Source organism: Drosophila mauritiana, chromosome X (genome assembly GCF_004382145.1).
Source record: "Drosophila mauritiana strain mau12 chromosome X, ASM438214v1, whole genome shotgun sequence".
NCBI lineage: Eukaryota > Metazoa > Arthropoda > Insecta > Diptera > Drosophilidae > Drosophila > Drosophila mauritiana.
Window position 1 is genome coordinate 9,053,522 of NC_046672.1, and position 8,784 is coordinate 9,062,305.

Here is an 8,784-nt window from a genome sequence, read left to right on the forward strand (position 1 = left end):
AGGTAATTTCGAATAGACTCAGTATAATATGAAGTAATTATTGTCCGTAACATAGTCTTCTGCCGAATACGAGTTCCTATAACTTCCAACTGTCTTAAAGCTGCAAAACGCTCCGCATAAACATGGATATAAATATATAAATAATGCTGTGTGTATACAGATAGTATAGTATATAACGTGACTTTCGATTACATAACAAAACAAAGAGTTAAATATCAAACATAATAAGGGAACGATTGCTGAGGCAAAGGGATCACACTTGGAGCAATACTAAGTCATAATTTACAAACACACACACAACAAAACTGCACATCTAATTAATCGAGTTGGTCCCCTGGATGCTCTAGATGTCCCCAAAAAAGTAACCCAGAGCGGTGGCTGCCCTCATCCGCACCAGCGCCTGTTCGTCCTTGAGCAGCACGGCAATCTTGCTGGCCACAGTCTCCGTTTGGACGTTTCTCTCGCTGAGGAAGTTGTGCAGGATGCCTAGGCAAGGAGAACGATTGAATTTACTTCAAGGATTCTTGGGGATCACCCGAACACTTACCAATTACGATGGCTGCACTGCCTCGCACCTCGGGCCACTGACTACGCAACTGCGGCAGGCACGAATCGATGAAGTCCTGGATGTGATCCGTCAGCTCCAGTGCCTAAAAGAATAAATGGATGTTAGAAATACTGTTTTGTCCCGTTGACAACATTATAAACTCACTATTGTCTTGACAAATTCCAGCACAAAGCTGCTGTAGTTGAGCTGGTGACCTCGTTCCTCGCCCAACTGCCGATCCGCCATCTCCACAACCCTTGGAGCTGTTAGGAGACGACAAACCCGCTGCAGTGTTCCGCGACAGGCCGAGGCAATAGCCACTTCGCTCTCGCTGAGATGCAGTAGCAACGGGAAGAGATTGGCGATGAGCTGCTCTCTCAATGCCTCCATCGAGGATGTGGGTGAACTGCTACCGTCATCGTGCTTGCCCTCGCATATGTCGCCAAACAGTTGGATGGCCGCCTCTCGCATCTCCAGCGCATAGTTGCCGAGGAACGGTCGAATCCGGATGGCGAGGGAGACGTGGAATGACTCCACCCGCTCGCTGGGCAATGCTCGCAGTATTCCAGACAGACCGCGCATGCTCTCCAGCGGAATGTTGATTAGGCAATCGCCCACCGGGTCGTCGACTCCCTTCAACAGAGCACCAATGGCAGTTTCCGAGTAGCGCTTCGCCTCCTTTTCTCCCAACTGGCCCACGTAACCCATGCCCTGGATGCTGAGACCTCGCACCACCGCATTGGGATCGGATAGCGCGGCTCCGAGGTGGAGCAGTATGGACGCAGCTAGCTCACCGGTGGGTTTCAGTGGCACCAATCGTGAGAAAAGACCTACGGCGGCCACTCTTTGACCATCGTATGGTGAAGCCACATATTTGCTCAGCGAGTTGACCAGTTGCCTCATCTGCGGACTTCCCAGCTGCAGCTGTTGACCCAGACCGATGGCCATCGGTGTCAGCAATTCGATGTAGTTGTGCCAATCCGCGCTGCTCGCTAGTTGCGTATTCACAGTCAGCACGCTGGCAATTTGCTCCATTTCTAGATTGGTCAGGAAGGCCTACAAATTAAGGCAATAGGCTATTATAGAGGATTATAGAGTATTTTATGGTGTTGGAACCGACCTGAAAAGTTTCCAGTGCTATTTGGCAGGGATTGAGCTTGATCAGCTCCTTGTTGGGCACGAAACCGAATTTAGTTTTGCCCGATTGCGTCTGGTTGGGACTTAGAGAGGCATTGTTCACAGGATTCGGTGCAGCCAAGTTGGTGTAGCTGCTCAGCGAAGTGAGCAGCATGCAGAACATGTCCGCAAACCTTGTTTCCAGTTGCTAAAAAGAGAAAGCCATTAGTGTGAAAATGCAACGGAATCCCTTCAAGTACTCACCCCCTTGATATCCTTGCACGGCAGCATCTCGTGCAGAGCGCAGAAAATGGCAAACGGCTGTCCGCTGGCTAATTTCTGGCGTTCGGAAAGATATGCCTCCTGACCGCCTTCCTGGAGGGAAGCACCACTTAGCAGCTGCAGGAAGTTGTCCAGCGTGAGGCCCGTCAACTCCGGGTCGTTGCACACTAGGTGCCAGTACTCCACCAGATTGGCGTCGTACGGCAGCGGCTGCGACAGCATTTCCGCACACACCAACTTGGGATGGTGCTTGGTGAGCGCCACCAGAGCTTTGAGCACTCCGGACTTCGCCCTGGGCACCTCGCATACCTGCAACGCCAACAAACTGTCGCGAACCAGGTCGGGAATGGCGTGGAACAGCTCAGAACCCTTCAGCTGGATAAAGAACTTGAGCACAACACTGGCGCCTATGGTGGAACTCTGCTCAGGATCCCGCAGCGAATGAAGTAGAGTTTTGCTGTAAAGAGATTTAAACAGGTTACATATATACGCACAAATGTAGGTCGGACTAATCCTTACCAGAACTGCAGGTACTGAAAGCTGGAGATACGCAGTGCAATAATCTTGGCGATGTCGCCGGCCAGATTGTAGATTTGCTTGGGCTCGTCGGTGATTATGTGCTCCTTGATGGCCTCGATCTCCTTCAGCCAGTCGGCAGTGCTGTCGATGCTGGCTATCGTCAGGGTTTCGTAGATGCACGCGATCTCCAGCGTCTTCTGCAGGATCTCCACGGACACCTGCCGCACCGTGCCATTCGAATCGATGCACCTGGGCACAATCTTGCCTAGCATCTGACCAGTCTGATTGAACTTCGACGGGGCCTCGCAGCCAATTTTCATGGACTTGATGTAGACATCGAGGGTGTTGTTGAACACGTGGCTAGCACAGATTCGCACCTCGGAGTTGCGATCCCTTGTCCAGCCCTCTAGGATGCCAATAATCAGATCCAGCGTGGCCGGCGAAGCGTCCAGTTCAACGATGGCCCTCACCAGCGCATTCAACTGCGGCAGCGATTCATTAAGATGTTTTGCCAGGAAGCTGTTGCGCTCATCCTCCTCCTGAGAGTCGAACTTCATCTTGAGCTGCTGGGCACAGCCGAAGAAGTTGCGGCACGCGATCTCGAAGATCACCCCGCCGTCCACACACTCTTCGGTATCGGGTCCACCTACATATAATGAAAGGATTAAGATAGATTTTCATCTAGTTAATAGAAGTTCCTTACCTATACGTATAAAGTCCGTGCCCAGCTTGAGAATGGTGGGCAGAAGGGGAAGGTCGTGGAAGGGCGCCTCGATGGGAATGTTGAAGACCGTCTCCATGATCTGCTTTCGATGACGCAGAGGAGCCGGCAACTGCTCCTTGGTGGCTATCAACTGGTTGCAGATGCTGAGCAGCGTCTGCAGGATAGCCGACATGATTGTTTGGTCCTTGTGCACGGCCAGCTGTTGGATGAGGAAGCCCAGCAATGTGTCATCTTCGTCCAGGTGTTGAATGGATTGTAACGGATCGGCTTCGTCCATGATGCGACCAAAAGCCTTGACGACGAGCAGGTTGCTCTTGTAGTTCTCTAGCTCCTTGTGGGTATCCTTGATGAAGTGGAGATTGCTAAAGAAACCGGTGGAGTGCTTTCGCCCACCGACTTGGGCCAGTTCGGTCAGCTTTTTGATCAGATGCCCCAAGTGTTGGCGGGAAATGTAGCCCAAGGCTCTGGCACAGGGTTCAATGCGCTTTTCGTAGTCCGCATGCTTAACGTGCTTGTCCAATCTTTCTTGCCTGGCAGTTGTCACAATGAGATCGATCTTGGTGTGGATGCAGGCCACATCGGTCACCTGGAGGAGGGTGAGAGCCACCGCCTGCAGCAGCATGCCTCGCTCGGCACTGAGGTCAGGCAATTGCCACTCGGAGGGGGGTAGTTGCATGGGGTACAAGTACATCTGGTCCGCCAACTTACTGGCCAGCCGTTGCGCAAAGTTCTCATCCAATCCGCCCAGAAATTCATTCGTTTCCAGCACAAAATCGTGAAGTAGCTGGCGATAGGCACTCTCCCTATTGATTTGCAACAGGAGATCGGGTATCTTTCGTTCCCACAGCTCCTCCAGGGCGGGATTCACCTGAGGATGGTAGTAACGCAGAAAACTCAGAATATTCGAGCATCGTTTAATGCAATGCTGATTGCCCAGGAGTGCCAGACATCTTGCGTAAATCGTCTCGGCTCCAGGGACCATAACCTTTCCGCGCTTGATCACACTGCGATCTTCGCCAGCAGCGCCCATACTCTCCGGTGTGGCTTGCTCCGTGACGGCATCGTCTCCCGCAATATCGTACTCTATGTGTGGAGATTTGGCAAACAAACTGGCCAGGCACTTGGCGAGATTCCCGCAAATATCCGTGTAGTCCAGTAGGATCAAGTAGTTCAACAGCTCCCTCTTGAGCAACTCATCCAAGGTGCCCACCGTGGAGGCCAGCATATACAGGGTGTTCTCACAGCTCAGCACCAGATTGGCGTGCTCCTCCTGGCTGCCGTGCTCCTGACTCGGCTTTGAGTATCGGCAACTGTGCCTCACCACGAACCACACAAACTCCTTGTCCCGTATGTGGGACTTTTGGGCGAGAGCCACAATGGTTTTTAGCAGCGTTAGCTTCATTTTGATCCCCCTTTCGCTGAGGATCAGTTGCTTCAGGCACTCAATGGTGGCTGGAATCCGGTTTTCTATATTCGCTGCACAGGAGTTGAGTAGGTGCGTGAGTATTAGCAGGGACTTCATCCTCTCGCGTTCGCTATTGTTCCGCAAATGGATCAGCAGGGTGTCCATAATGCGCGTGGAGTAGGGATGATGACCGGCCAGAAGGTGGAAGCAACGCAGCACCTCGTAGTGACCCTTCACCGTCTGCGGTTTCTCATAGTCCGGATAAACGCAGACCAGGTCGAACAAATGATTGACCAACACGTCAATTATGCCATCCAAGACTGTGGCATTCAGGGCCAGATTCGTTTTCAACACGGAGCAGAGGAACTGCGTCACGGCATTCCTGTCCACACTGCGTCGGTAGAGCGCCAGGATCTGGGGAACCAATCGGGCGGCCTGATCCTGAATCCGGTCCTTTGGCAGCAGTGGATACATGCTGGACAGGGCCTGCAGTATCTCCACGCAAACCTTTGGCTCCCGCGAGTGCAGCCATTGATTGAAGAGCACATCGTAGGCCACACTGATCTCCGTGGAGCAGTTCTCCTCCTCCTTCTTGCCGCTCTCCTCCAGTAGAGCCTCACTGAATCTACCGATGGCATAGGCATGTGCCTGCTTGATGTGATCCTGCCGTATCCCGACTAGATGTGGCTGACTACGGCTCAATATGGCCTTTATGTGGGGCACCACCCCTGCCGGATTCTCAGTGGCCAGCAGACCGAGGCACTGCATTAGCATGAAGTGAGCCACACCTTCTGTACTTGTTCCCTTCTCCTGGAGCGCGTCCATCACCTGCTCACAACTCTCTGGGCTGCTCCGTCCGATGGCTACCAGGATGCGCTGGGCGGGATTCTGTATGAGGGGCACGTGCTCGGGATTCTTGGTGAGTTCCTGCAGTGCCAGAGCAATAAGTTTCTGATTGGCAGCCGGCGGCAGAGGAGTTTCCGCACCCACCACGCGACGAATGCAGCTGAAATATGGAAAGGAACGGATTAGAGAAGCTGTTCATTGCTGATCCCCTAGGGAAACTTACTCCAACAACATGGCCACTGTTTGATCGGTCATCTTGGGCTGCTGCGATCGATGCTCGCTGAGGATCTCTGCAGCCCGCTCCGGATGGGTCTCTAAGATTTTCACGATCGCCTGCTGCATGGCAATCCGCACCTGCTCCTCCTTGTCCATCAGCCCATCGAAGATGTTGTGGAGAACGCCTGCAAATGGGCAAGAAATGTTTTAAATTTGGTTTCTTAAATCATATCATATGGAATATAATCTAAAATTTATATGGTTTTAGTTAAGTCAAAGCTAAAATAAGTAACTAATTTTAGTTAGTGCTAGCAAATAGCAGAACAATGGACTGCACTCAGTAACACGAGTAACTAGATCAAAGTCAAGTTAACACTAGAGCCGTATTTACATAAGTGAACAAACTGCAAGGGTAGCAGAAGTGGCACAAAAAACATTGATTCACGGATTTACATGGATGATGATATGTTGATTTCGAATTACATTATATGAGCCATTTTAAAACATTGAAATACGAATACCCCTATTTGATTGAGCATAACTGTGCGCACTTTCAGTACTTACATTCTGATAAGAATTCAAATTGTCTGACACATTCGCATAAATTAAAGAGCTTCACATCATATAACCATCTATCAATGAAATGAAATAGGCCAGAAAATGGCAAAAACCAAACGAAATAATGCTGGAATCAGCTGATAGGGATTGGTCAAAAATACACGTCATCCCAGAGATACAAAAGTCGAATTGAACTGGACTAGCGATACTTTAGAGGACTTTTCGCAATGCAATGTTATTTTTGTTCTTATTCCAACAATTAGCTGTAAAACAAAAAAAAAAAGCACACTCACACACGCATGCAGATGATTAATCAAATCATATTGAGTGCAATTTGTGGGTGTAATTGTGAAATGTTGTTGTATTGATTTGTCATTCTCATAAACTCGTTGTTGTAGATGCTTTTTTTAGGGCTTCACACACTCAACAGGTCCCCATAATACGTACACGTACATAGATACGAAAATAGAGTTATTTAGCTGCTCTCCCTTTCGCTCAAAGGATTCCCCGTTACTTTTGGGCGCTCATGTGTGCGTTGTGCCTAATGCGTAGTTCTATTTTTAGAACGGGACAAAAGACTGCGCTGCGCTGCGCTAATCACAAATCCCAATTGGAGTGGGTGGGGTGGTGGCGGCCAAAACGCCCATTTCACGCTAAAGCGCTCTCAGCACTTGTGCTTATGTGTGCGTGTGTGCTTTCTAAGGGCCCATCTTTATCTTTATCTGTGTCTTTATCTATGGGATTAGGCAGTGTTCCCTTTGTTTTCATTTTCATTTGCATTTTCGTTTGCTTACCTTCCAGAATCGTTGGCTTATCAACGGGCGCCGCTGCGGCGGTAGATGCATCGGCATTTCCAGTGGCGGCGCTATTTCCAGCAGCTGATTTGTTGTTGGTGGATCCTCCCCCTGTGGCAGCACCACCACCGCCGCCGCCAACCCCTCGCCCGTCCATCTTCTTGGTGGAATTGCGCGTTCTCTTCCACTTCTCCAGCTTAACGGGATTTCAGACAGCGATTAACTCTAACGCGCACTTCGCGATCGCGGAAAAACTCGGAAAAACAACAGATTCACTGCGTTGCGAAATTGTTTGTGTTTAAAACGGGTGGCTGCACTTACATTGCGGAAAAACGGCTGTGGCAAATTTAGTACGTTTTTATCATCGCCATGCCATGGTGTGTGTCCTCGCTGTACAGTGGTGGCGCAAGCCATAGGCGGCGGTGGCAATTTTAGTACGTTTTATCAACGCCCTGGACTAGCAGGGCTTCCAACCACGGCGTATGTCCTCGCTGTTGCAATTTAGTGGCAATTTTAGTACGTTTTTATCGACGCCAGGGATTAGCAGGGCTTCCAATCATTGCGTGTGTCCTCGCTGTTCAGTGGTGGCGCAAACCATAGAAGGGCATCAATTGGCTATGAAAATGAAATTCAAATCTTCTGTGTATAAATAATAGTTATGCGTCTCGTTTCATTATACGGAATTAGCAATTAAGTAACAAGTAATGATAACTGCTGATTCTATTTAAGTATTTTAAATTGAATTAAACAGGTAGTACAGCAAACTAATAGAAAATTAGACGAAACAACGTTTTTGGGATAGTTTTGAAAGTATTCAAGAGCAATTGAAATGGCTAAAATAAATTTAAATCACATGAGCTCTTTTGAAATTAAATAGCATAGCCATATGATTTTCTCGCAATTTCTGCCTCGCAGATAAGCTGACGTTCTTCTCACGCTATATTCCCAGCGATAAGAACTATTTCCCTTCTATGTGATAAGTCGGAGGTAAATTTAAAATAAACACTTTTTAAAATGGTAAGGCCTCTGCGTTGTTATTTTAATTCGATATCAGTATTTCGACCACAAACCAAGGCTGAACCACAAAATATGGCCCAATGATAGTCTCTTATCACGCCTTTCCTTCGCTAAAAAGAACACATGTCATTTGGAATCCTTGTTTTCTTTGCGCTAGCAACAACACCAGTTTTTAATTAAAACTTTTTGCGATAAAAGCAGATTTGATAAGCATGTTAAGTTGCAGTTTTAAAGTAGATTCTCTGATTTTCATCTCTAATAACCAAAATGTATCTATATGATATAATTTTCCATAAGTGCGACTTATATATATATATGTTAAATTTTAAATAAATTTAAAAAAAACAGAACTTATTTATTTTCTCACGAAAATCGAATAATATTCAGTTATTAGGTAAATGCAACTCTTAAATATTTTCGAAATTTCCCGACTCAACAAGAGCGCCGCTCTTAAGTCGTCACGCTCTCAGCTGAATGAAGAGAGCGCGCTTAACTGCGATTCCAATTGGAAGTGGTTGCAGCCGGCGGTGGATGAAAATGTGTCCACCAATGGCGTGCCTCAAATGCCATGTCCACCTGCCAATCAGAATCCGGGGGCGGTGCCAAGTGCAAGGGAAACGCAGGAGCGAGCGAGAGGGAGATCAACTGTTTATTTGATTACGCATTTAAATTCTATTATTTTTAGCGAAATTTATTAAAAATTGGACGCAACAGCACTGCGGGAATGGTGACTTGCCACAATGCACATACTAGCCATGCA

At 48.3% G+C, this 8,784-nt stretch overlaps 1 protein-coding gene across 1 annotated transcript; it reads right to left on the reverse strand.

The window, feature by feature from the left end:
• Positions 1 to 129: 129 nt before the first annotated feature.
• LOC117147820 (maestro heat-like repeat-containing protein family member 1) lies at positions 130 to 7,316 on the reverse strand. The gene is made up of 9 exons (XM_033314873.1): positions 7,008 to 7,316; positions 5,663 to 5,840; positions 3,168 to 5,599; positions 2,465 to 3,110; positions 1,928 to 2,402; positions 1,668 to 1,871; positions 713 to 1,603; positions 548 to 650; positions 130 to 486 (listed from the first exon to the last, which is right to left on the reverse strand). The coding sequence occupies exons 1-9, from the start codon at positions 7,162 to 7,164 to the stop codon at positions 344 to 346; spliced, it is 5,229 nt and encodes a 1,742-aa protein (XP_033170764.1). The 5' UTR covers positions 7,165 to 7,316; the 3' UTR covers positions 130 to 343.
• Between the last annotated feature and the right edge of the window lie 1,468 nt (positions 7,317 to 8,784).